Source organism: Myxine glutinosa, chromosome 7, assembly GCF_964187855.1.
Source record: "Myxine glutinosa chromosome 7, kmMyxGlut1.1, whole genome shotgun sequence".
Lineage (NCBI taxonomy): Eukaryota > Metazoa > Chordata > Myxini > Myxiniformes > Myxinidae > Myxine > Myxine glutinosa.
This window is the reverse complement of record NC_136267.1, coordinates 124,140,057-124,167,975: the sequence shown is the minus strand read 5'-3', so window position 1 is coordinate 124,167,975 and position 27,919 is coordinate 124,140,057. Positions and strand designations below refer to the sequence as shown.

Sequence of the window (27,919 nt, the reverse complement as noted above, 5' to 3'; positions counted from 1 at the left end):
TAGCGGTAGGTAGGGTGTGGTAGAGAGAGAATGAATGAGTCATGGTCCAGGAGTTGATCCATACAGTAAGCGGTAGGTAGGGTGTGGTACTGTGGTAGAGAGAATGAGTGAGTCATGGCCCAGGACTTTATCCATATAGTTAGCGGTAGGTAGGGTGTGGTAGAGAGAGAATGAATGAGTCATGGTCCAGGAGTTGATCCATACAGTAAGAGGTAGGTCGGGTGTGGTAGGGAGAATGAATGAGTCATGGTCCAGGAGTTGATCCATACAGTAAGCGGTAGGTAGGGTGTGGTACTGTGGTAGAGAGAATGAGTGAGTCATGGCCCAGGACTTTATCCATATAGTTAGCGGTAGGTAGGGTGTGGTAGAGAGAGAATGAATGAGTCATGGTCCAGGAGTTGATCCATACAGTAAGCGGTAGGTAGGGTGTGGTACTGTGGTAGAGAGAATGAGTGAGTCATGGCCCAGGACTTTATCCATATAGTTAGCGGTAGGTAGGGTGTGGTAGACAGAATGAGTGAGTCATGGTCCAGGAGTTGATCCACACTGTAAGCGTCATGGTGCACGAGTTCCACGCACAATAAGCGAGAAGCCAAGTCCCCATCCGAAGGCATTTTCACTGTGTTCAGAACGTGGCGATATTTTGTTGGTGGGAGAGTAGACAATGGAAATTGTTTTCATGAAATCACTTTTCCTGCTAAGAGCCCAAGGCATGACATTAGTCATGTGTGATGCAACATTGTGCACAATATTCCATCGAAATCTGCGAGGATGGTTGTTTAATAAGCAACCATCCAGGTTGGATTACATTACATGCAGTTACATCATCATGGAGCCTGGATCACCTTTATACAGAATTTAACATTTTAATCATTAAAACTTTGAGTGTTGCCATGTTTACCACTCTCAATCTCTCATGCTCATGCGATCAAACGAAGTATATCGTATCCCGAAGCTTCGCAGGTGCCCCCCCCCCCCAATCCACCACCACCACCACCACCCTGCCCCACTGCAACCATCACCACCACCACCACCCTGCCCCACTCAAACCATCACCACCACCACCACCCTACCCCACTCCAACCATCACCACCACCACCACCCTACCCCACTCCAACCATCACCACCACCACCACCCTACCCCACTCCAACCATCACCACCACCACCACCCTGCCCCACTCCAACCATCACCACAACCACCCTGCCCCACTCAAGCCATCACCACCACCACCACCACCACCCTGCCCCACTCCAACCATCACCACCACCACCACCACCCTGCCCCACTCCAACCATCAGCATCTCCACCCTGCCCCACTCCAACCATCACCACCACCACCCTTCCCCACTCCAACCATCACCACCACCACCCTGCCCCACTCCAACCACCACCACCACCACCCTGCCCCACTCCAACCATCACCACCACCACCCTGCCCCACTCCAGCCATCACCACCACCACCCTGCCCCACTCCAACCATCACCACCACCACCCTGCCCCACTCCAACCATCACCACCACCACCACCCTGCCCCACTCCAACCATCACCACCACCACCACCACCACCCTGCCCCACTCCAACCATCAGCATCTCCACCCTGCCCCACTCCAACCATCACCACCACCACCCTGCCCCACTCCAACCATCACCACCATCACCACCCTGCCCCACTCCAACCATCAACACCACCACCATGCCCCACTCCAACCATCACCACCTTGCCCCACTCCAGCCATCACCACCCTGCCCCACTCCAACCATCACCACCACCACCCTGCCCCACTCCAACCATCACCATCACCACCACCACCACCCTGCCCCACTCCAACCATCACCACCACCACCACCCTACCCCACTCCAACTATCACCACCACCACCCTGCCCCACTCCAACCATCACCACCCTGCCCCACTCCAACCATCACCACCCTGCCCCACTTCAACCATCACCACCCTGCCCCACTCCAACCATCACCACCACCACCACCACCACCCTACCCCATTCCAACCATCACCACCACCACCACCCTGCCCCAATCCAACCATCACCACCACCACCCTGCCCCAATCCAACCATCACCACCACCACCCTGCCCCACTCCAACCATCACCACCATCACCCTGCCCCACTCCAACCATCACCACCACCACCCTGCCCCACTCCAACCATCACCACCCTGCCCCACTTCAACCATCACCACCCTGCCCCATTCCAACCATCACCACCACCACCACCACCCTGCCCCAATCCAACCATCACCACCACCACCCTGCCCCACTCCAACCATCACCACCACCACCCTGCCTCACTCCAACCATCAACACCACCACCCTGCCCCACTCCAACCATCACCACCACCACCCTGCCCCACTCCAACCATCACCACCACCACCCTGCCCCACTCCAACCATCACCACCACCACCACCACCCTGCCTCACTCCAACCATCAACACCACCACCCTGCCCCACTCCAACCATCACCACCACCACCCTGCCCCACTCCAACCATCACCACCACCACCACCACCCTGCCCCACTCCAACCATCATCACCACCACCACCCTGCCCCACTCAACCATCACCACCACCACCACCACCCTGCCCCACTCCAACCATCATCACCACCACCACTCTGCCCCACTCCAACCATCACCACCACCACCCTGCCCCACTCCAACAATCACCATCACCATCACCACCCTGCCCCACTCCAACCATCACCACCACCACCACCCTGCCCCACTCCAACCATCACCACCACCACCCTGCCCCACTCCAACCATCACCACCACCACCCTGCCCCACTCCAACCATCACCACCACCACCCTGCCCCACTCCAACCATCACCACCACCACCACCACCACTCTGTCCCACTCCAACCATCACCATCACCACCCTGCCCCACTCCAACCATCACCACCACCACCCTGCCCCACTCCAACCATCACCACCACCACCACCCTGCCCCACTCCAACCATCACAATCACCACCCTGCCACACTCCAACCATCACCACCACCACCCTGCCCCACTCCAACCATCACCACCACCACCCTGCCCCACTCCAACCATCACCACCACCACCACCACCACCACTCTATCCCACTCCAACCATCACCACCTTCTCCTCTCCAACCCCACGACCACCACTGCACAGGGCACCCCTACTCCACACCACAACCTCTCCCCAATCACCTTCCCCCTCCCCACAACCACCACCCCTCCTCCTCTCCCCACCACTCCACCCAACTTCAATAAATCGGAAAGAGAGAAAAGGCATTTATCGATTTTTAGCAATGGCTTATGGGTAACTATTCAATTAACATTAAATCAAGTACCCGACTGCCTCCTGCCGAGGTCAGGGGTATTACGCTTCATTAGGGAGTGGCTCTTTGTAATCCGGTTGGCAACCAACAGTGGGTATAATCCGGCACCGAGCAGGGTCAACCTTGGTTTAGGGGAACAGTGGGTATAATCCGGCACCGAGCAGGGTCAACCTTGGTTTAGGGGCACAGTGGGTATAATCCGGCACCGAGCAGGGCCAACCTTGGTTTAGGGGCACAGTGGGTATAATCCGGCACCGAGCAGGGTCAACCTTGGTTTAGGGGCACAGTGGGTATAATCAGGCACCTAGCAGGGTCAACCTTGGTTTAGGTTTAGGGGAACAGTGGATATAATCCGGCACCTAGCAGGGTCAACCTTGGTTTAGGGGCACAGTGGATAAAATCAGGCAGCTAGTAGGGTCAACCTTGGTTTAGGGGCACAGTGGATAAAATCAGGCAGCTAGTAGGGTCAACCTTGGTTTAGGGGCACAGTGGATAAAATCGGGCAGCTAGTAGGGTCAACCTTGGTTTAGGGGAACAGTGGATAAAATCAGGTAGCTATCAGGGTCAACCTTGTTTTAGGGGAACAGTGGATATAATCCGGCACCGAGCAGGGTCAACCTTGGTTTAGGGGAACAGTGGGTATAATCCGGCACCTAGCGGGGTCAACCTTCGTTTAGGGGCACAGTGGATAAAATCAGGTAGCTAGCAGGGTCAACCTTGTTTTAGGGGAACAGTGGATAAAACCAGGCAGCTTATAGGGTCAACCTTGGTTTAGGGGCACAGTGGGTATAATCAGGCAGCTATCAGGGTCAACCTTGGTTTCAGGGCACAGTGGGTATAATCAGGCAGCTATCAGAGTCAACCTTGGTTTAGGGGCACAGTGGGTATAATCAGGCAGCTATCAGAGTCAACCTTGGTTTAGGGGCACAGTGGGTATAATCAGGCAGTAATCAGGGTCAACCTTGGTTTAGGGGCACAGTGGGTATAATCAGGTACCTAGCAGGGTCAACCTTGGTTTAGGGGAACAGTGGATATTAATCCGGCAGCTATCAGGGTCAACCTTGGTTTCGTGGAACAGTGGGTATAATCAGGCAGCTAGTAGGGTCAACCTTGTTTTAGGGGAACAGTGGATATAATCAGGCAGCTTTTAGGGTCAAACTTGTTTTAGGGGAACAGTGGATATAATCGGGCAACTAGCAGGGTCAACCTTGGTTTAGGGGAACAGTGGATATAATCAGGCAGCTAGCAGGGTCAACCTTGGTTTAGGCCTTAGGGGAACAGTGGATATAATCAGACAACTAGTAGGGTCAACCTTGTTTTAGGGGAACAGTGGATATAATCGGGCAACTAGCAGGGTCAACCTTGGTTTAGGGGAACAGTGGGTATAATCCGGCAACTAGCAGGGTCAACCTTGGTTTAGGGGAACAGTGGATATAATCGGGCAGCTATCAGGGTCAACCTTGGTTTAGGGGAACAGTGGGTATAATCCGGCAACTAGCAGGGTCAACCTTGGTTTAGGGGAACAGTGGATATAATCATGCAGCTAATAGGGTCAACCTTGGTTTAGGGGCACAGTGGGTATAATCAGGCAACTAGCAGGGTCAACCTTGGTTTAGGGGAACAGTGGATATAATCAGGCAGCTAGTCGGGTCAACCTTGGTTGAGGGGAACAGTGGATATAATCGGGCAGCTAGCAGGGTCAACCTTGGTTTAGGGGAACAGTGGATATAATCAGGTAGCTAATCGGGCCAACCTTGGTTTAGGGGCACAGTGGGTATAATCAGGCAGCTAGCAGGGTCAACCTTGGTTTAGGGGAACAGTGGATATAATCAGGTAGCTAATCGGGCCAACCTTGGTTTAGGGGAACAGTGGATATAATCAGGTAGCTAATCGGGTCAACCTTGGTTTAGGGGAACAGTGGATATAATCAGGTAGCTAATCGGGCCAACCTTGGTTTAGGGGAACAGTGGATATAATCAGGTAGCTAATCGGGCCAACCTTGGTTTAGGGGAACAGTGGATATAATCAGGTAGCTAATCGGGCCAACCTTGGTTTAGGGGAACAGTGGATATAATCAGGTAGCTAATCGGGCCAACCTTGGTTTAGGGGCACAGTGGGTATAATCAGGCAGCTAGCAGGGTCAACCTTGGTTTAGGGGAACAGTGGATATAATCAGGTAGCTAATCGGGCCAACCTTGGTTTCAGGGAACAGTGGATATTAATCAGGCAGCTTGCAGGGTCAACCTTGGTTTCAGGGAACAGTGGATATTAATCCGGTAGCTAGCAGGGTCAACCTTGGTTTATGGGATCAGTGGCTATTAATCCAGCAGCCAGCAGGGTCAAATTTAGGAAATTATTACTTGATGTTCATCATCATGGTCATTATTCATCATGTTTATACAATTGAGTGATAAAAGCCAAATTCGACTTGATGGATGAAATTAATAGTAAGTTTATTGAGGTATGCTAACCGCTGTGGGAAGAAAGGAGAAACTAACGTTTCAGGCGTTAATTCTCCTTTCTTCCCATGGTGGTTAGCATACCTCAATCCATTGAACTTGTCCGCCGATGCAGATTGACATGAGCAAGACTAGTTCTTCATTCACCGGCATGGTGACTAGGCCAGCATGCCGAATGCCCCAATATATCTCGTCCAACCAGATGTGAAGTGATCATGCGAATCCAAACTTTCCATGGCAAACATTTCCTCCCATGTATAAGCATTCTGCTCTGCGAAATAACGAGATGGTTTGCTCGGTCGTGGTAATTAACCAGGCTATGAGTCTTTGATCCCTATGAAGTGCCGAAGTGAAACCGAAGTCGTAGGTATAACGTAGGTATAACACTTGCATCATTATCCATACTTGTACCAACTTTGGTCAAAATCCCATCACTGGTTCACAAGTTATTGAGGTAACAGGATCTTTACCTTACATGACCTTTGACCCCGTGACCCCAAAATCGAATCAGTTCATCTTTACCTCATTATACATACCTGCACCAAGTTTGACTGAGATCCCTTCAGCCGATTTCAAGTTATCCTGGTAATGAAAATCGATCATGGACGGACGGACGGACGGACAACCCGAAAATATAATGCCACCAGCAGGAGGCATGAAATAGAAAATAACACAAGGTTTGGTTGAAGCAGGAATAAATTGACACTGTACACTTTCATTTATTTGTCGACTTCCATTCGGTTTCTGCCAGAATGCCACCAAATGGATTGTAATGCATTCAAAAATGACCAGATGCCTCAAACCCAACAAATTGAACAGCATGCAGCATGCGGGAGCACAGGGAGGGCCATCACAGCAAAAACTCAAGAATACCTTAACGCAGGGAACCATGCCGGTCCTAATTGGAATTATTAGTTATATTTCTTACAATGTACGGCAAAAATGCCTACACTACAAAAAGCCTTCCTGTGCAATTCTGCAGATATTAGGTGAGGCATGAAAAAGCAAAATACCTCACTACGCCGATAAGCCATGGAGCCAGTGATGGCATTTTGGTTTCGGTGATCTGCACAACCAACGCAAATGCCCCCAAGAGCCCCCATCATCACACCCAGTGGTGTCCAGCAGTGAGTTAAGACGCCGTTCATCCAGTCTCCACCACAAGGGAAAGCACAAGCCGTTTAAATTCCGACCAGTGTGTGTTCAATCAACAGTATATACAATTCATGTGAATTTATTTTATTTATTTATTTTTTGGCGAAGGGCAGCAAAAGCTGCAGGACGAGCATGGGAGCAGTTTGAACGACAAGTGGCGTCAATTAGCTCAAGCTCAGCTGCGCAAAGCCAATCAACTTCACGTCGTCCGGCAATTCCGTTACCTCGCATCCCGATGCCTGCCGAGATGTGCCGGAGAGAGGGAGAGAGAAAGAGAGAGGAAGAGAGATATATATATAAGGGAAAAAGTCAATGAAAAAAACAAAACAAAAAGAAGACCAATCACCAATTAATTATTTAAAAACTCATACAATTCAATGCAAAGTTTTCAACCCTATTCCCATCGGAGGATGCATGGGAATCTTAGAGAAGTCGGTGAACACCGACGAGCACTCGTCTTTCTCTTTTTTCCTTCTTTTTTTTTGAACGAAAATCTGAGAACGAGCTCGGCATTTTGGAAGGCAAGGGTGACATTAACAAAGTCCAAGTTTTCAGCATTGCAGGTCATTGCAACATTGCAGGCCTCCTCATTGCATTGCAGCATTGCAGCATTGCAGCATTGCATTGCATTGCATTGCAGGCAGCATTGCAGGCAGCATTGCAGCATTGCAGGGGCATTGCATTGCATTGCAGGGGCATTGCATTGCATTGCAGGGGCAGGGGCATTGCATAGGGGCATTGCAGGGGCAGGGGCATTGCAGGGGCATGCATTGCATTGCAGGCAGCATTGCAGGGGACAGCCCACCTCAAGGTCAATTCCCACAATGTTACCCTTTAACCATTTTATAATGCCTCATCCTTCATGCTCTACACATCCGGATTCTCTACACGTGTCAGGTATTTACCTCTATATATACACCAGGTCGCGGAATGTATTCCTGACCTTGAAAAACACTTATCAAATTCACTTACCAGTTTAAATGTCAGAGACTTGTTCCCTTGTGGCTCATCTACTATCTTCTGCAGGTTTGCTGCAACTTCAAAACACAGGTTGAAATAAGACAACATAAACCAACAACTTAGCAAACTTTCTTCTTATTTGTAAAAAATAAAATACAGATATGATTTTTGACAAAAGAAAAAAATTGAATTTTTTTTTTTCTTGTCCCATAGGATTGTCTGTGCTATGAAAGAACAAAAGGGGATGTGGGATGGTAATGCTTTGCATATGCACCGATGTGTCAGTGCTTGGCAGTACAGACTTGTCAGAAGACCGTAAAATCATGGATGACAGTTGCCAAGTGCAATACAATTCACAACATCACAGGGGGGCCATGAAAGCATTACCCAGAAAGCATTGGGGATAGAGTGTTATTTAATAAATCGCAAGCATGCAGATTTCAAATTTTCTGATAAGTAATTGTAATTGCTAAAGCCAGGCTGTAAGGATGTTCATTACCATGACTTCAAAGCAAAATGACGTCGGGTAATAAACACAGTCAATTCTAATCATCGGCCATGGTCGGTCCACTGCTGATAAAAGTCAGCGTGGTCAGGGCAACACATATACATGGATAAAAGCCTTGTTCAGGCTCCATCAGATGATTGCTAAATGATGGTGATTGCTAATTGTACATCCAAAACATTGAAAGTATAATAAAACATAAAACACCTTTTCCTTTAGTCCATTAAAGTATCAATGAGCAGTTCAGAGTTTCCAAATTTCCAGTTTTCCCTCCTGGGAGTTTTCCTCTGTATCCGTCTTCCATCTTGTCCACGCTATGCATCCACTCCTGCCCCTCGTGTCTCCCCAAACCCATTGTTTGTCCAAGTCTACCTCCATCTTGGCCTTCAAAACTCTGATGTTGGTGTTTCCCCCCTCTTTCAACTGGTCCGCTTGTCCCGTTGTGTCCTCGTCTGTTCAGTGTACTAGTGCGAGTTCCACGAGCTTCGATTAAGTATACAAGAAAAGAAAATGTTGGTATAACAGAAAAAAAAAAGCAATCAGGGTTTTTCATCCATGTCTACGTAACAAAGGGAAGTACAAAAAAAACAAAAAAAAAAAAAACAGTGATACTCGGTAGAGCGCCACGCTGAACAGCTTACGTTTTGTATCCCACTGAAAGGCCGGATCCGGATCTTTACCAAACAAAACCTAATGTATACGTCCTTGTCATACAGCCAACCTGCCCAAAAAAGTTTCGTCTAAATCCGTCCATACATCTTTGAGATATCATACTATACAGTATATCGTTGTTGGTCTGATCGCTCAATGGCGACGAATCACTTAAAAAATTGGAGTATCCGGATCGATATCTTCACCAAAATCTAATCAATTCATCCGTGTTACAAACCAAACTCGTTCACTAAGGTTTATCTGAATTTGTACACAATTTGAGTTTGTACACAACTTTGTGTCTGAATTTGAGTTTGTACACAACTTTTTGAGATATCTTGCTCGCAGCCCAACAAAAAGACAGACTTTCAGGCCACCCTGTAGATTACTGTGCCAGAAAGCACATTGAGGGGCTTACCGACAACCACGTCTTTGCCATCCACCAGTCCAGCAGACACCAATTCCTGAGAGACTCCATCAGCCGTATCTATCAAAGGCAGAGGGCACCCTGGCATAAGTACGACGGTATGGATTACAGATGCAAGTGTTTGGAACCAAGCAAATACAGACAATCGCATCAGAGCCAAGCTGTAGGGGATCGAGTAATGCACCTTTTCCACGGGTGAACTCGAATCTTATATCATTCAACTCCTTCTTCAAATTTCTAAACAAAAGGGCAAATAAACCAGGTAAGGCATCGAATAGCAAGAAACATCAGGCAACGCCAAAAGCTTCAGGTATTCTTCCCATAGACTCAAAACACTAATTGTTTGCACCTAAGCCGCAGTACCAACGAAAGAGGTTGATTCGTTTCCTCAGCCGGGGTTGTCTGTCCAGGCACCACAACAGGTGCAGAAACATCCTGAATACACACAAACGAAATGATGGATGATATGCTCGCAAGTCATGCAAGTTGTTTCCGAGGTATTATAATGGGGCGGGGAAAGGCATGCAGCTCCTAGTGTCCATTGGCTTACAGCCACACAATATCACACTCCTCCATGATCATACAAACAGCCACATGATTCAAACTCCTCCATGAGCTTGCACACTTCCAGCTACATGATCGATGTCACACTCCACAAATTCACATACTTACTGCCATACAACATGCTCCTCTATGAGCTTACAAACAGCCATGACATCACACTGTGGGAGCTTACACACTTACAGCCCCAGCATGTCTCGCTCCTCCACGAATTTACATTTACAGCCACACACCATGCTCTTCCATAATATTACATGCTTAAAGCCACACAACCAAACTTAGGAATAGGACTGGCAGGCCACGCCTCCCGAGTGACGTCACCGGATGACGTGGGCGAGCTCAAAGAAGCAGCCACGCGATTAGTTCGGTGAGTGAGAGCGCGAGTGGCAGCAAGAGGCTATGTGATTGGCTCTCGCCGGAGAAGAAGAAGCGCTTGGTTCTCGCTGGACATGAAGCTTGGATTTTTCAGTGTTCCTGACGAAAGTGCCTTTCGGTGGTGACCGAGAGGAGGCCTGTGCTGCAGGACGGGTTTATTACGCAAATGAACGGAGGATTTTTGAGCATTGGACAGCCGAATAGAAAGAGAGCCGGCCGTCCTCCCTGCTCGCCTCACTCCCGGACAACCGCGGCGCCTTCGACGCGCACCTTTGGCCGCCATCATTTTCTTTCCGGGCTTCCTGCCTGGTGGTTACGGACACCACCACTGCCGACCTCACCAACAGGACCCATTCTGTGGACAGCTGATTGCCAGTGTGAATTATTATTTTAGTACTTTTCCCCTTGTGCGTGGTTTGTGTCCATGTGAGAGGATCCTCGAAGTAGAATTTAGTTACCTCAGCATATATTTTCGTCCACGCCTCATTTTATTATCAATCATTATTGTTGCATTTTTGTTGTCGCGTTTCGGTTGGGTTTCGGAATAAACCCGTGTGTTTTGTGTAGTTAAATGCCTCGTGTCTCTTCCATCCTGCGCGCGCAATAACCGCCACATTGGGAGGTTGCCTCGGGAGTTAAAGCTGGTTCGGCCCATCCGTCCCAGGCTGGTCGTAACTATCTAGGGACGTGACATTATTATTATTTAGTTATTACCTTTATTATTGATTTACAGTGCCTATAGAAAGTCTACACCCCCCCCACCCCCTTTCAAAATTTTCACCTTTTGTTGCCTTATAACCTGGAATTAAAATGCATTCAATCAGACATTTTCCACCTTTATTTACACATCATAACCCACAACTTCCAAATGAAGAACAAATTCTACAAATTTCAGAAAATGAATAAAAAATACAAAACTAGAATAAAAATACAAAACTAGAAAATCTTGGTTGGATAAGTGTCCACCCCCCTGAGGTAATACTTGGTGGAAGCACCTTTGACAGTAATTACAGCTGTGAGTCTGTTGGGATAAGTCTCTACCAACTTTGCACACCTTGATTGGGCAATATTTGCTCATTATTCTGCATATAACTGTTCAAGCTCAGTCAAGTTGCATGGGGAGTGTTGATGGGACAGCAATCTTCAAGTCATGGCACAGATTTTCGATTGGATTTAGGTCGGGGCTCTGACTGGGCCACTCAAGGATATTTACCTTTTTGTCCCTTAGCCACTCCAGTGTAGCTTTGGCTGTGTGCTTCAGGTTATTGTCATGCTGAAAGGTGAACTTCCATCCCAATTTAAGCTTTCTTACAGAGGGCAGCAGGTTTTCCTCAAGGATCTTTCTGTATTTTACTCCATCCATTTTCCCTTCTGTCCTGAAGTGCCCCAATCCCTGCTGATGAGAAACATCTCCATAACATGATGCTGACACCACCATGATTCACAGTAGGGATTGTGTTCTTTGGGTGTTGTGCTGTGTTGGGTTTGCACCAAACGTAACGTTTTTCATTTTGGCCAAAAAGTTCCATCTTTGTTTCATCAGACCACTTTTTGCCACATGGCCTCAGAATTTCCAGTGTTTTTTTGCATTCCTCAAATGGGACTCAAGATGGGCTTTTTGAATAGTGGTTTCCTTCTTGCCACATCATTACTGTACAGGCCAGACTTGTGGAGTGCTTGGGATATTGTTGTGGAGTGCAAAGCACAGAAAGAGCAGAGGGTGCAAGACCAGAAGGAGGCGCTGGAAGACAGAGACCACCAACGTGTCTGTGATAGTGAAGTGCCCATAGACTCGACTTCATCGCGGGATATTCCAATAATCTTGAAGGCCTTGGTTTCCACAGCTTTAGGTTGATAAAGATGTGATGCAGGGGGAGTCAGCCCCGAGGGGAGAACAGTACTCCATCATGCTGCGAGTGAAGGCCCTGTAGGTGGATAGGCATTCTCGCATACCAAGGAAGGACTTTGTAGGACAGAGGATGTCCAATCGGCGGCTGGCTTTGGAGGCCAATGTTTAAATGTGGTTTACTGAAGAAATATCATAGCTGATGATGACACCCAGGAGTTTGAATGACTGAACTTCCTCCAGAGCATTGTTAAGAAATTAGACAAAAGTGTTTGCCAGACGGTCCTATCGGACAGAGATAGTGAGAGAGAGAGAGAGAGAGAGAGAGAGAGAGAGAGAGAGAGAGAGAGAGAGAGAGAGAGAGAGAGAGAGAGAGAGAGAGAGAGAGAGAGAGAGATTTGTCAGAATTGAAAGACATAGTCCAAATGTTTAACTAGCTTCTTTTTTCTTTTTTTTCAAGGTCTGGAGAGAGGGAAGAAGCTGCTGCCTGCCTGTCTACAGAATGAGGGATGTCATGGCAGAGGGATGAGTCATCAGCAAATATATAAAGAGGATTTTCCTGAGTCAGAGATCATTTATGAAGATCAGGAATAGGACACTGGGACCAGAATACTACCTTGGGGCATGCCAGCTTTAACAGGAAGAGGAGATGAAAGGATTCCATTGAGAGCCACACATTGGCTACGAGAGTAGAGGACGTCAGAAAGCCATGTGTGAAGCCATTGTGTCCACATGGGTAGGATGGAGGTAGAAAAGAGATAGTAGAAAAAGAAGAAGAATCTTCCATGCAAATGACAATAGCCTCATGGAAAGTCTAATCAGATTCCTATTTATGCAGCTTTATATGTCCAATGTCACCACTGATCCTCAAATCTATGTACTCATAAATTATACAAGTCTGACACAGACAACAATACAAGTACATTTGGATACCATCAAATCGTATTGCTTCTTCAAATATGAACAATTTTATGACAGTCTGGAATTCTACCTCTGTGCTGGCAAAATAGCTTGGAGGAATTCCCATTCACCTGGATTCGAATCTTGACCCAGCTATGAACCGTCACCTTGTCGTTCACATGCAGGAAGAGGCATCAGAGTGTGCACCGTCCATCAGAAGGGCATTAAGATGGGTGTCCTGTTTGCCAGTACTGATCTTGGGTGTTCGCACGGTGTCTTTCAGGAAAATTAGCCGAGTTAGCACCGGCACTCTAAACGAGTTAAACATTTGCCTAAAACTGCATGAAGCGAGTGATCTCGTGGACTTGGGTATCCCTTGACACCACGCAGGTTAAACCAATTCACATCGAAGTGTGGCGATTACTTGTACACAGCTGTACTAAAAACAAATCCACATTTCCGTTTTCGGCCACGACGGACAACCGGGCCACGAAGGACAACCGTTATTCTACCTTTAAGTTCTGTACCTACAGTGTTATGTTGCTCTTCCGAATCAATTAAATTAAGGCCTAGAGATTGTGAAAATAATGAGAAGTTACAGGATCTTTAGGGTTTAGTATTCCACCTCAAAAATGTATAAAAAACAAGACCGAAAGTCTAACAGTGGCATAGCCAGGCTTGTAAAATATTATAAACCACAAACACACATGATTGGCTTTTTAAAGTCGCTTTTGTTTTTCTTTTTTTTTTTGTATACAAGATCGAGGCTCGTGAAAGAGCGAACATTAATCACACAGAAAGACAAACAGACATATAAAACAAATAACATCGGGAGCGGTAGACAAGATGGGGAGAGAGGGGGAAGGACACAAACACAACATTTGAGAGCAGGGACCGAGAGACATGGAGACATCGAGAGATCTGTGGGAGGGAGAGGGCTTTGGGGGGGAGGCATGTGAAGGGGGGGGGGGGGGGGAGGTGGGAGAGGTATAAACATATGGACACTGCCAGGACTTCCAGGAAAGAAGTTGGAATTTCAAACAAGGTGGATCTAGGGTGAATTAGTGGGGGTAGAAAAGATCAAGGTTTTGGATGGGGGAAGATAAGAGATGGTGGTGAACAGCTGTTTTAAAGACCTGGAGGGAGGAGTGGGATTGAAGGGAGTGTGGGAGTTTGTTCCAGAGGCGGGAGAAAAGAGGAATGAAAGAGTGAAGGTGAGCAGAGAGCCGAGATTTCGGCAGTTTAACCATCAGAGGGTTGCTGGCAGATCTTGTGCGACCTGTAGGAATATTTGGGGGACAGAGCACAGAGAGAGCTGGGGGAGCAAGGCCGGAGAGGAGTCGGTAGAAGACAGAAAGACCACCTACCTGCCTGCGGTGAGTGAGTGAAAGGCCCTCAGAGATAGCTTCATCGCGGGAGATTCCAATGATTTTGAAAGCTTTGGATTCAACAGCGTGAAGCCGAGCCAGGTGTGAGGCAGGAGCACCAGCCCATAGGGGAGAACAGTATTCCATTGAGCTGCGGATGAAAGCCTTGTATGTGGTGAGGAGCTCAGGTGTGCCGAGGAAGGACTTCGCACGACGGAGGATGCCCAATCGGCGACTGGCTTTGGAGGCCAGCTTGGAAATGTGGTTTTCCCAAGAAAGATCATGGCAGATAGTGAGACCCAAAAGCTTGAGCGACAGAACTTCTTGGAGAGGATTGTTGAGAAAGTAGATGGGAGGGTTGTCCAGTCGATCTTTTCGGAGAGACATAGTAAGAGAGTGAGATTTGTCAGGATTGAAAGACATGTTCCACTTGTTTGACCAGTCTGTGATTTTGTCCAGGTCTTCAGAGAGTGAGGAGGCTGCAGACTGCCGATCTGAGGGAAGAGGAATGGAGCGGCAGAGAGTGGAGTCATCAGCAAAGAGATAGAGAGGATTTTCCAGAGAGTCGGAGAGATCATTGATAAAGACCAGAAAAAGCACAGGGCCCAGCACACTGCCTTGGGGAACTCCAGCCTGAACAGGAAGGGGAGATGAGAGAAATCCATTCAGGGCCACACGTTGACTACGACCAGAGAGGAAGTCCGCAAGCCATGCATGGAGATTTCCATGGATACCATAGGAGGAGAGTTTGGTGAGCAGAGCTGGGTGCCAGACCGTATCGAAGGCACGTGATATGTCAAGGGAGACAGCTCTGATTTCCTGTTTGGCATTGAGGACCTCCATCCATTGTTGAGACAGCAGAAGCAGCATGTCCAGAGTAGAGTGACCTGGTCTGAAACCAAATTGATGATCAGAGATCAAGCCATTGGAGAAGAGGAAAGATTTCATATCCGAAGCAATGATGGATTCCATGACTTTGCTGATAATTGGGAGCAGGCTGATTGGTCTGTAGTTGCAAGGATCTGTTTTTGCACCTTTTTTGTGTAAAGCGGTAATGTTAGCTGATTTCCAGGATGCTGGCAGATGACCTTGAGCAAAAGATAGGGTGAAAAGAACAGAGAGAGGGTGAGATAGAGCAGCAGAGCAGGATTTTAGGACCCGTGGGCTGATGCCGTCTGGTCCAGTTGCAGAATCAGAGTCAAGGTTTGACAAAACTCCTCCACCTTGTCAGGAGAGAAGGACACAGAGTTCAGGAGCAGTTGGGTTCGACTGGGAAAGGTGGGAACAGAGAGAGATGGGTTTGGGACTAAGGATTTTGAGGCAAACACAGAGTTGAGGCATTCGGCTTTGTCACGTGCGATGTCAACTGTGTGGCCATTTGAGGTAAGGGAGGGGATGGAGGGGGAACAAACACCAGAAACGGATTTGACCAGACGCCACCAGGATTTGGAGGAAGGAGACAGGTTTGAGAGTTCATTCTTGAGTGAGGAGAGATAGTGCTTCCTGGCACCCCTGAGGGTAGACACACACTTGTTCCAAGCTTGGTGGAAGGAACTGAGATTGCCTTCAGTTGGATTAGCCTTCCAAGAGGCAAAGGCAAGTTGTTTCAGGGCAACTGCCTCACCACAAGATTCAGTGTACCATGGACGGGAGGAAGGGTAAGACAACTGAAGGCGAGATGGGATAAATCTGTGCATGAGAGAGATCAGTTTGCTTTGGAAGAATTCCCAGGAAGAATTGATGTCAGAGGCAGTGGAGATGGGAGACCAATCCAGACGATTGATGGCTGCTTGAAGACCGTCCCAGTCGGCCTGAGTGAAATGCCAGACTCGTTGACGCTGAGGAGGCTCTCTGAGAATGGCCAGAGAGATGTCCACTTTGACAAGCACATGATCAGAAGAACCGATTGGAGCAGAAGAAGAGCAGCAGACATTAGCAGGGAAGTTTGTCATAACCAAGTCTAGAAGAGAAGATACTCCATTGGCTGAGATCCGGGTCGGGAAATTGACAGATTGTGTCAATCCCAGTGAGTCACAGAAGTCCTTTGCTGAGGTGCCATGACTGGTGAGAGAGGAACCCACACCCAACCAGGTGGCATGATGACAGTTGAAGTCACCACATATGAGGAAGAGAGAGTTGGGATGAGTGGATAGAAGTTGGTCCATGTTGTCAGACAGTGAAATGTAGATGGAGTCATCACTGTTTGGGGGACGGTACAGAACACATATGAACAAAAGGTGGGAGCGGAGAGGAAGCCGTAGCCAGAGGTACTCCTGGGGGTGAGGAGGAAAGAGGGCAGTGCAAGGAGAGTGAGGAAGAGAGTTTTTGATAAAGATAGCCACCCCACCACCAGGCCGAGGCTCAGGTTTATCATACCGGAGGAGGGAGTAACCAGGAAGAGATATTAAGGAATCAGAGACATCTTGAGGGTGGAAAGTCTCTGTTCAGCAGATCAAGTCTGGATTGTCAGAAGCAACCTGAATGGAGAGATCAGTCAGGTTTGAGCGAAGGCCCCGGATGTTTGAGGTCCATACCGTTAATGAAGAGAGAGGGGGAGCATCAGGTACAGGACAGGGGAGGGGAGGGGAGGGGAGGAATAGGGTAAGATGAAGGATGAGAGGGGGAGGTAGGGAGAGCAGTTGATAGTGTGTCAGATATTGCAGAAGAGTTCCAAGAAAGGGAAGGATGAGGAGGATGAAAGGTTTGATGGTGAAGGGATGAGGCACAGTGAGGGGTTGTTTGAGGGGGGGCAGAGGAAAGTAGAAGGTTTGGGGGGGTGGAGGTATGAGATAGAAGGGAGACGAAGTGGGGAGGAGGCAGCTTGGAGGAGGAGGGGGGAGGAGGGAGAATTGGAGAGGAATGGTATGGGGGGAGAATTGAATGGGAGGGGTTGGAGGGGAGTTTTGAAGGGGAGGAGTGAGGGGGGAGTTTAGGAGGGGAGGCGCAAGGGGGAATTTTGGAGGGAAGGGGCAAGGGGGGAGTTTAGGAGTGTAGGGGAAGGGGGGGGATTTGGAAGGGAGGGGCAAGGGGGGAGTTTAGGAGGGGAAGGGCAAGGGGGGAGTTCAGGAGTGGAGGGGCAAGGGGGGGGATTTGGAGGGGTGGGGCAAGGGGGGAGTTTAGGAGGGGAAGGGCAAGGGGGGAGTTCAGGAGTGGAGGGGCAAGGGGGGAGTTTAGGAGTGTAGGTGCAAGGGGGGAGATTTGGATGGGAGGGGCAAGAGGGGAGTTTAGAAAGTGGATGATTAATGAAAGACGAACATTGACAACAAATTGGGTTTGTTGTGATTTTCAAGTTAGCAATCCGATTCAGAACGATGGGAGGGATGGAATGAATGTGAATTTAGACCATGTAGTGAGGGAGACGTATAAGATATTGAATTTCTTTTTTTTGAAGTGGAATGAGTTGGAGAGGAAATTGAGAAAAGCCTTTTAAATAGGAAGAAAAACAGCGTGTTGTAATATACCACTGAATAAAACACAGAAGGGGAAAGGTTAAATATATTTAAATAATATTTAAACAGAACTGTGAACAATCTTCTATGCACAAAATATCAACGGGGGAGAGCCGAGAGGGACCACCACGAGTCACGTGAACAGGGCAAATGGTGGATGGCAAGGAGATAATGGGGGCGGGGCGAACAGCACACCTGGACAGAAAATACAGGATGAGACAACAGTACACGTGGAGAAAGGAAAATAAATATATATATATTTTTTTTGTTTGTTTGTTTGTTTTTTGGGGGGGGGGGGGGGTGGGGATTTAGAACGTTAGACAGAGTATTATGTCCGGGGTAGAAGGGAAAAAACTAAGAGCCAAGCAAAACACGCTTAAGTTAACAAAACACCGACGGGGGTACAACTACAAGGCCACACACGAGGAGCAGAACACGATTAATTAATTACGAGTTACAGGAAATTCAAACCAAAACTAACTATAATCAAACAATATCGCATGGACGATAAAATAACGAGTTGAAATTTGACAATCTATCTGGGGAAATGGGGGAGAAACACGTGGTCGAAGAACGAACGAACGAATAAGAATGAATAAACGAATGAGCACAGAGAGGGTAATGTCTTTTTTTTTTTGTTTTTTTGAGTTGAGATTTACATAAGGAAGTAGGCTATGAGGTGAAAAGACTGGGAAAACAGAGAACGAAAGTTATTGGATCACAAACGACGGACCGCTGAGCGAAAAACAAAGCCTCAAGGTTGTACAGTGTACACTGTACAAGGCCTCAAGACACGACACGAATTAACACGATTTTCAATACAGGTATGAAAGATTTGCACCGAAAATCTTCGTCGGGACAATGTACGTACATACACCATAAAATAAATACAGTTATAACGAAAATACAAATGGGAACAATTACTTAACTTCGATTTCGATGGAGAGCATGTAGAGCTGCGAATAAACGAACCCTCGCCAGCAAGACCGGAAACGCCGAGGAGCTAATGCTGCTAATGCTGTTTATAACATTAAACAAAGAAATTTGGAGGAATCCAGACATCCGTGACTGTCCGACAAGACAAGATCGGTAAGGGTAAGTTTTACTTTCAGAACTGAGGGAAGATCTACTGTAATCTATATACCCCACAATGGTTGGGTTAATAACATGCTATAAAAAAAACCGAGGCAAATTCCTTACTTCCGTGGTTGTAAGTACCGTACACCGTACGCCGCTTATCATCGATTCATGAACCATACACCGCTTCAATCTATTACCTTTCTATTCACGACATTGGGATTAAAGTGTTATGGTTATATTTACTTTATTATTATTATTACTATTACGAAAACGATACTACTGAAACGATACACGACTGTCTTAGGAAACCTGGGCTTAATTTGTCCGAAGCGGTGCGACGGGAAGGCATAAAGCCAAAGGCCTATACGTACCGTTTTGTTGCAACAGACGTAATGCCGATGCTTTCGATATTTGATGGTCATTTTAACAATCGGTTTGTTTGTGTTTCACACTGAATGAAAAACGTAACGGTAGAGAAAGGCGATTGTGACATATGACAGGTTCGACGATATGTTCGGCCTGAACGAAATTGGAATAAAAATGGCGAAATGTGCAGAGTCAGCCGCCGTACTGCCGTAATGACATCAGACGTAATCACATCACCCTGTCATGTGACCAGATCCTCAGCTCTGATTGGTATACGTTTGAGGGGACAGACATACATACAGACAGACGAACACTGTTCTAGACGGCTTTGCCCAATCGGCTACGCCGTAAAAAAAATTACGCAGATGTTATCGCTACACACCCACTCAGTTATTTTTCATGCCAATATTATTGTGAAAATAAATTGCAAAACAAGGAAAACAACAACATTTACGTTTCAGTTAAATATCAGGATTGCAATGAAGATTGTTGGACATTTCCAAGATATGGAAACAAAGTTTGGCAAAAGTCACTTCCAAGTAAGGGTTTTCAATTTTCTTATTCAAAAGTTCTATAATGAAAACAAAACGAATGGAAGGCAAATAAAAATGGAAAGGCCAAGTCGATTCTGTGTGTGAGGTATGTAGGTAACAAACGCAATGCCAGGCTGAAATCAAAGATGGAAAATATGGGACTACAGTCGTGGCCAAAAATATTGGCACCCTTGCACTTTTTTCAAATAACTCGCAATTTTCTCGAAAAATAAGTTGAAATTGACAAAGGTATTTGGTCTTCACAATTCTTAATTTCACTGTTAATATTACAGAAACTTTGTTTTTGATTCAGAACTTAATATATCTATCTATAATTCCAGTAATCTCTGTATGTCTGTATGTCTGTGACCGCTGTTTCTCGACAACCACGGGTCCGATATACTTTAAACTTGCCAGGTATATTGCTGGGGACCCGAGGATGTGCCTTTTCAAGGTTTCATATTAATCGGAGAAGTAGTTACCGAGCTATGTCCAAAAAACGATTCAACCAATCAGAGAGCAGCGAGCTATCACGTGTGCCGAACGTGGCGAACAGACTCTGCCTCGGACGGCACATTTGAGAGCGTATTCATTTATTTCACGTTGGCAAACTATGTTGCCGTTAAACTATGTTTTAAAACTAATTAAAACTAATTTGCGATTCTTTCGCTTTCCTGCGCGTTTGTGCACGCTATGGCGATTTATTTACCAAACTCCGCAAGCCGTTCGCTTTGGACCAAACCATTTCATGTAAATAGAGGGGGGGGATTGTCACCGTACTCGCAAGCCGTTCGCTTTGGACCAAACCATTTCATGTAAATAGAGGGGGGGGATTGTCACCGTACTCGCAAGCCGTTCGCTTTGGACCAAACCATTTCATGTAAATAGAGGGGGGGGGGGCTATAATTTTAGATATATATATAGTACGGGCATGCCCTAGTCCTTTTAAAATCAGAAAATAAAAAGAAATGACTGACAAAATTATTGACACCCCTGACTTAATATTTTGTAGCACAGCCTTTGGACAAAATAACTGCAGTCAAGTGCTTTCTTTAGCCATGAATGAGCTTCCTACATCTCTCCACTGGCAGTTTGGCCCACTCTTCTTGTGCAAACTGTTCCAGTCTCCCATATTTGAAGGATGCCTTCTCCCAACTGCTGTTTTCAGATCTCCCCACGTGTTCAATGGGATTTAGATCTGACTCATTGCTGACCACTGCAGAAGTCCAGCGTTTTGTCTCGAACCATTCCTGGGTGCTTTTTGAAGTGTGTTTGGGGTCATTGTCCTGTTGCAAGACCCATGACCTTCGACTGAGACCCATCTTTCTGACACTGGGTTGAACATTGCGCTCCAAAATGCCTTGGTAATCTCCTGATTTCATGATGCCATGCACACATTCAAGGCACTCAGTGCTAGAGGCAGCACAGCAACCCCAAAACATCACTGAACCTCCTCCATGTTTGACTGTGGGGAAGGTGTTCTTTTCTTTGAAGCCTTCATTTTGTTTTCTGTAAACATAGGGATGATGTGCTTTACCAAAAAGCTCTAATTTGGTCTCTTCAGTCCACAGGACATTCTCCCAGAAGGATTTTGGCTTGTTCAGGTGTGTTTTGGGAAACTCCAGTCAGGCTTTCTCAGCAGTGGGTTCCTCCTGGGTATCCTACCATAGAATCCCCTTTCATTGAATTTGCGATGGATGGTGCGAGTTGAAACTGTCATACCTTGTGTCTGAAGTTCAGCTTGAATCTGTTTGGCAGTTGATCGAGGTGCTTTCTCCACCATTCGAACAATCCTTTGCTGCAATCTTCAATCGAGTTTTCTCTAGTGGCCATGTCCAGTGAGGTCGTCAACAGTGCCATGGGCCTTAAACCTCCTGATAACATTGCGTACGGTGGACACAGGAACACCAGGGTCTCTGGAGATGGACTTGTAGCCTTGAGATTGTCCATGCTTGGCTACAATCTTGTGTCCTACCTCAGAAAATTCTCCGATTTTCTTTTTTCTCCATGCTCATTGAACAGTGACACAAAACAGCATAATAACTCCTTTTCTCCATTCAAACTGGTTGAATGAGTGATCACCCCTCAGCCCAAATTGGGCTAAGGGGTATTGTTGTCACGGCGTCGTCCGGGCGTCCGTCAACTTTTGGTTTCCGTCAATTTCAAGTAGAACGGCTTGTCCGATTAAATCCATTTTTGCAGTGTGTTTTGGGGTTGAGTAGAGGAAGGTTCCTTTCGATAATGGGCACGCTGAGATTTTCAATATGGCCACCACGGTAACCATCTTGAAATTGGTTTCCGTCAATTTCGAGCAGAACGGCTTGTCCGATTAAATCCATGTTTGCAGTGTGTGTTGGGGTTGAGTAGAGGAAGGTTCCTTTAGAAAATGGGCGCGCTGCAATTTTCAATATGGCCACCATGGCAGCCATCTTGAAATTAGTTTCCATCAATTTCGAGCAGAACGGCTTGTCCGATTAAATCCATTTTTGCAGTGTGTGTTGGGGTTGAGTAGAGGAAGGTTCATGGGTGCGCTGCGATTTTCAATATGGCCACCACGGCAGCCATCTTGAAATTGGTTTCCGTCAATTTCAAGCAGAACGGCTTGTCCAATTAAATCCATTTTTGCAGGGTGTGTTGGGGTTGAGTAGAGGAAGGTTCCTTTAGAAAATGGGCGTGCTGCGATTTTCAATATGGCCGTCACGTCAGCCATCTTGAAATTGGTTTCCACCATGCATGGGCTGAGGGGTTACGCCCGCTTTGTGGTGCCATTTATTTTTATATTGCAGGCACCTGCATCTCACCATAGGTGAGTTCAATTCCAAAGTAAAGGAGAATCACCTGCTTGAAAGCTAATTATTTCTAAGAACTTCTAAAAGGTGCCAACAATATTGTCCGGGCCATTTTAGGATTTCTGTGTGGAATAAGCTAAGATTTAGTAATTTCTTCAGCTTTTTTGTTTTGTTCCACTGCAAACCAAAGAAATACATATGTGGATATTGTAGGAGCTGTGCTCCCACGTAATCAGAAGAATGGACGCGACAAAAAGCTGGAATTCGTCCGAGTTTCTTTATTGTCACAAAACAACTCGGGTACTCTGAAAAGCCCATTTATCGGGCAGCAATATATATACACATTATCCCGGAGCGTTTGCCCGGGAAAGGCGAGAGGGGGCGTGTCCGGGGGTTCTGGACGCGGCCTGGCAAGTCGAGAGCGGGCATGGCCGAGCGTCCTGGACGAGCCCGGCATGGTGATCGCTCCGCGTCCTTGGTAGGTGCAAGGCGATTGTGTAAACCCAGCGGTATCCGCTACACACGTCCCCCCAGAATCGACTTGCACCGGCAGGGTCAATTTAAGGGGGGTCCTGATGACCCGGCCGAAGCGACCCCTGGCGGGTCATGGGGGGGGGGGGGTCCGGTGTGGTGGTGGGCGGTCGAGTGGGGGGGGACCGTGGACGGGGGGCGGCCTCGCCGCGGCGGAAGGGCCAACCGTGGCGGTTGGTCGATGTCCACGTGCGCCGTTTGAGGCGGTCCACCGCAATCCGGTCCGACCTGCCGCCGATGTCGATGACGAACGACTTGTCGTCCCGTCGCAGGACCCGGAAGGGCCCGTCGTACGGCGGCCGGAGTGGCCCCCGATGTGCGTCATGACGCACAAAAACGTACTCCGCTGTGCGAAGCGCTGGGGGGACGTAGGACTGGGGGTCGCTGTGGTGGGACGTTGGCACGGGGGCAAACCGTCGGGCGGTCTCCTGGAGGTCCGAGCGCTGGTGAGCTGCGGACCAGGGACTGGTAGCGTCGGGCACGAATTCGCCCGGGACGCGTAGCGCCTGGCCGTAGACAAGCTCGGCGGTGGACGCCCGGAGGTCCTCCTTGGGGGCCGTGCGGAGGACCAAAAGGACCCACGGCAGCCGGTCGGCCCAACCGCCGTCTTGAAGGCCGGCCATGAGCGCGGCCTTCATGGAGCGGTGGAATCGCTCGCACAACCCGTTGGCTTGGGGGTGGTAGGCCGTAGTACGGTGGAGCCTGACCCCCAGGTTGCGGGCGACCACGCCCCACAGCTCAGAGGTGAACTGCGGTCCGCGGTCCGACGAGATGTCCGCCGGTGCGCCGAAGCGGGCGACCCAGGTGGCGATGAAAGCCTGCGCCACGTCGGCGGTGGTGGTGGAGACGAGGGGAACGGCCTCCGGCCACCTGGTGGTCCTGTCCACCATGGTGAGCAGGTGTGTGAACGCCCGTGATGGGGGGAGGGGGCCCACCAGGTCCACGTTGACGTGGTCAAAACGTCGTTCGGGCATGGTGAAAGGTGCCAGAGGGGCCTGGGTGTGTCGGTGGACTTTGGCCTGTTGGCAGGCTGTGCAGGTGCTGGTCCAATCACGGACGTCCCGTCGAAGGCCGTGCCAGACGAATCGCGCTGACACCAGCTTCTGGGAAGCTTTCTGGCCCGGATGGGAAAGGCCGTGGAGGGAGGCGAAGATGCGGCGTTGCCAGGTAACGGGCACGATGGGGCGAGGCTGGCCTTGGGAGACGCCGCAGAGCAGGACAGTGTCCGTGAAGGGGATGTCGGCCAGGCGGAGGCCCGTGTCGTCGGTGGTTTGGTCCGCCGCCATAAGCGCGAAGTCCACGCCGAGGTGTACCGCGTTCGCGCTGGCCCGAGAAAGACAGTCGGCCACGGCATTGTCTTTGCCGGCGACGTGCCGGATGTCCATGGTAAACTCCGACACGGCGGAGAGGTGGCGCTGTTGGCTGGCCGACCACGGCTCTGTGACCTTGGCCATTGCGTAAACCAACGGCTTGTGGTCGACGAACGCCGTGAAGGGTCGGCCCTCCAGGAGGTGGCGGAAATGGCGAACGGCCAGGTGTAGACCGAGGAGCTCACGGTCAAACGTGCTATATTTGAGCTCGTTCGGCCGGAGCTGCCGGCTGAAAAAAGCAAGGGGCTGCCAAACCCCGTTCACCCATTGCTCATGTACGGCGCCCACCGCGTAGTCGGAGACATCCGTGGTGAGGGCGATGGGAGCGTTGAGCACCGGGTGAGCGAGCAGTGTTGCGTCGGCGAGGGCCCGCTTTGAGCTTTTGAAGGCCGCGTCCATTGCTGCGGACCAGACGATGTCGTGCTTGGCCGGCTTGCCCCGGAGGGCTTCGTAGAGGGGCCGCATGAGTTGAGCAGCGCGGGGCACGAAGCGGTGATATAAATTCACCATTCCCAGGAATTCATGCAGGGCCTTTATGGAGCGGGGACGCGGAAACGTGGTGATGGCCTCGACCTTGGTTGGCAGCGGCACGGCCCCGTTCTTGGTGATGTGGTGGCCCAAAAAATCAACGGCCGTCGTGCCGAAGTGGCATTTGGCCGGGTTGACGATGAGGCCGTGCTCGCTGAGGCGCCCGAACAGTGTTCGGAGGTGGAGGAGGTGCTCGGCCCGGGACGTGCTGGCGACGAGGATGTCATCCAGGTAAACAAAGAGGAACGGCAGGTCACGCAGCACGCCGTCCATCAAGCGCTGGAACGCCTGAGCCGCGTTCTTGAGGCCAAACGGCATCCGCAGGAATTCGAACAAGCCGAACGGCGTGATGACGGCCGTTTTAGGGACGTCGGCCGCCCTGACAGGTACCTGGTGATATCCCCGTATTAGATCGATTTTTGAAAAAATGACCCGTCCTGCCAGACGGGCGGAGAAGTCTTGGATGTGCGGGATCAGATACCTGTCGGGGGTGGTAGCGTCGTTAAGGCGGCGGTAGTCGCCACATGGGCACCAGCCGCCCCCTGGTTTTGGGACGATGTGTAGTGGCGAAGCCCACGCGCTATTGGAGCGCCGCACGATGCCGAGGTGTTCCAAAGCGTCGAACTCGGCTTTGGCCACGGCGAGCTTGGCTGGGTCGAGGCGGCGGGCTCTGGCGTAGACCGGCGGGCCCGTGGTTGGTATGTGGTGCTCGATACCATGTCATACTGCGACGGCCGAAAACGTCCGCCGCGTGAGGGTCGGGAACTCCGTGAGCAGGCGAGCAAACTCGTTCGCCACCAGGAGGGCGCATGCCAGCTCGGTCGGAGCGGAGCTGCTCAATGTGCATACCAGGGAGCTGAAGGTCTCGGCATTGATGAGGCGATGCCGTTGAACGTCCACCAGCAGTCCATGTGCGCAGAGGAAGTCGGCGCCTAGCACAGCCATGGGCACGCTTGCGGTTACAAAAGTCCAAGTAAAGCGTTGGCTGCCGAAGCAGAGGGTGACGTTGCGCGGGCCGAAGGTGCGGACGACCGATCCGTTGGCCGCAACCAAGGAGGGGCCGCAAACGGCGGACTGCCTGTCCTGATCGGAGGCGGGTATGACGCTCAGTTGGGCGCCGGTGTCGCACAGGAAGCGCCGTCCGGACGCTTTGTCCGTGATGAAAAGTAAGTTGCCCGTGTGGCCAGCGCTCATGGCTGGTAATGAACGCCGGCCCGGCCGTTTCCCGGCCTGCCGAAGGTGCACGGGGGTCGGCATGTCCGGGCCTTCTGTCCGAACCTGGCATGATAGTAACACCACGCTTGGTCAGGTGGAGGCCCCGGTCATCGTGCTGGAGGTGGTCGGCTCGGCGTAGCGGCCGCCAATTGCGTCGGCAGTTCGGTCGTCGACCGTGCCGGGTGCTCGGGCGCCATGGGCATTGCGTCGGACGGCGGCGGGCCCCAGGTCGCTGCTGCAATGCGTTGGCCTGCCGCGGAGATCTTGTCGGCTTCCCTGGCGAGGGCGCGGGGATCTGTGATCGTCGTGCTCGCCAGGGCGAGGCGTACCGGGCTGGGCAGCTGACGGAGGAACAGCTCCCGGAACAGGAATGCCGGAGAGTGCTCGCCGAGCAGCGAAAGCATGTAGTCCATTCGCTCGGACGGGCGCATGGCGCCGAGCTCGGGCAGGTCGAGCAGGCACCGTGCGCGTTCCGCCGATGAGAGGGCGAAAGTGTCGAGGAGGAGCTTTTTAATCGCGCCGTATTTGTCAGCGGCTGGCGGGCTCTCGAGGAGGCTCAGGGCGCGGGCCGCGGTGGCTGAGCCGAGCGCTGCTACCACATGGTGGAAGCGGGTGTCGTCGGCCGTGATGCCTCGCAGGGCGAACAGGGAGTCCGCCTGGGCGAACCAAACCGCCGCGTGAGCCTCCCAGAAGGTAGGCAGTTTGAGGGCAACTGCCATGTCCATGTCGGTAGGTCACCAATGTAGGAGCTGTGCTCCCACGTAATCGGAAGAATGGACGCGACAAAAAGCTGGAATTCGTCCGAGTTTCTTTATTGTCACAAAACAACTCGGGTACTCTGAAAAGCCCGTTTATCGGGCAGCAATATATATACACATTATCCCGGAGCGTTTGCCCGGGAAAGGCGAGAGGGGGCGTGTCCGGGCGTTCTGGACGCGGCCTGGCAAGTCGAGGGCGGGCATGCCCGGGCGTCCTGGACGAGCCCGGCATGGTGATCGCTCTGCGTCTTTGGTAGGTGCAAGGCGATTGTGTAAACCCAGCGGTAGCCGCTACAATACCAATTTTTTTTTTCCCAACAATTTTCTGGAAGAAATGGTGCATTATTCGAAAAAAGTGTAAGGGTGCCAATATTTTTGGCCACGACTGTATTTATACACAATCACGCATGTTGCCGAATGGAATTAAGATGCCAGGCGTATGATTGCAAAGAAGGATATACCTTCAAAAATAGAGCCTCAAACCTTGAGACAGCCATCGAACATTGAGGTTTACTTGAGTTTCAGAACGAATGCGAACGTAAGGTTACGTTCAAAGTCGCTCGATTTCCCAAGGCCAAAACAAGTCCTAAATAATGGAAACGCACATCTTTGGGAATGCCACAAATTTGAGTCCGTCTTCATGTCAGTCTATCTTCACTGCAATAATGTACAAAACGCCACTTGGCCCAACACGCCTGTGTCGTATCCCAAAATTACAGATGAGAGTCAAGCTTTTAATATTTGCCACAAGTCCATCCTC

The 27,919-nt window shown here is 49.7% G+C and overlaps 1 protein-coding gene across 1 annotated transcript in view; it reads right to left on the bottom strand.

The window, feature by feature from the left end:
- Positions 1–6,488: 6,488 nt before the first annotated feature.
- Positions 6,489–27,919, bottom strand: part of LOC137411550 (serine/threonine-protein kinase OSR1) — an 89,283-nt gene continuing 67,852 nt past the window's right edge. Inside the window, exons 14-18 of the mRNA XM_068096872.2 lie at positions 9,841–9,926; positions 9,676–9,728; positions 9,483–9,551; positions 7,921–7,985; positions 6,489–7,187 (exon numbers count right to left, since the gene is read on the bottom strand). Coding sequence (XP_067952973.2) covers positions 7,113–7,187; positions 7,921–7,985; positions 9,483–9,551; positions 9,676–9,728; positions 9,841–9,926 — 348 coding nt within the window. The 3' untranslated portion in view covers positions 6,489–7,112. The remainder of the gene's footprint in view (positions 7,188–7,920; positions 7,986–9,482; positions 9,552–9,675; positions 9,729–9,840; positions 9,927–27,919) is intronic.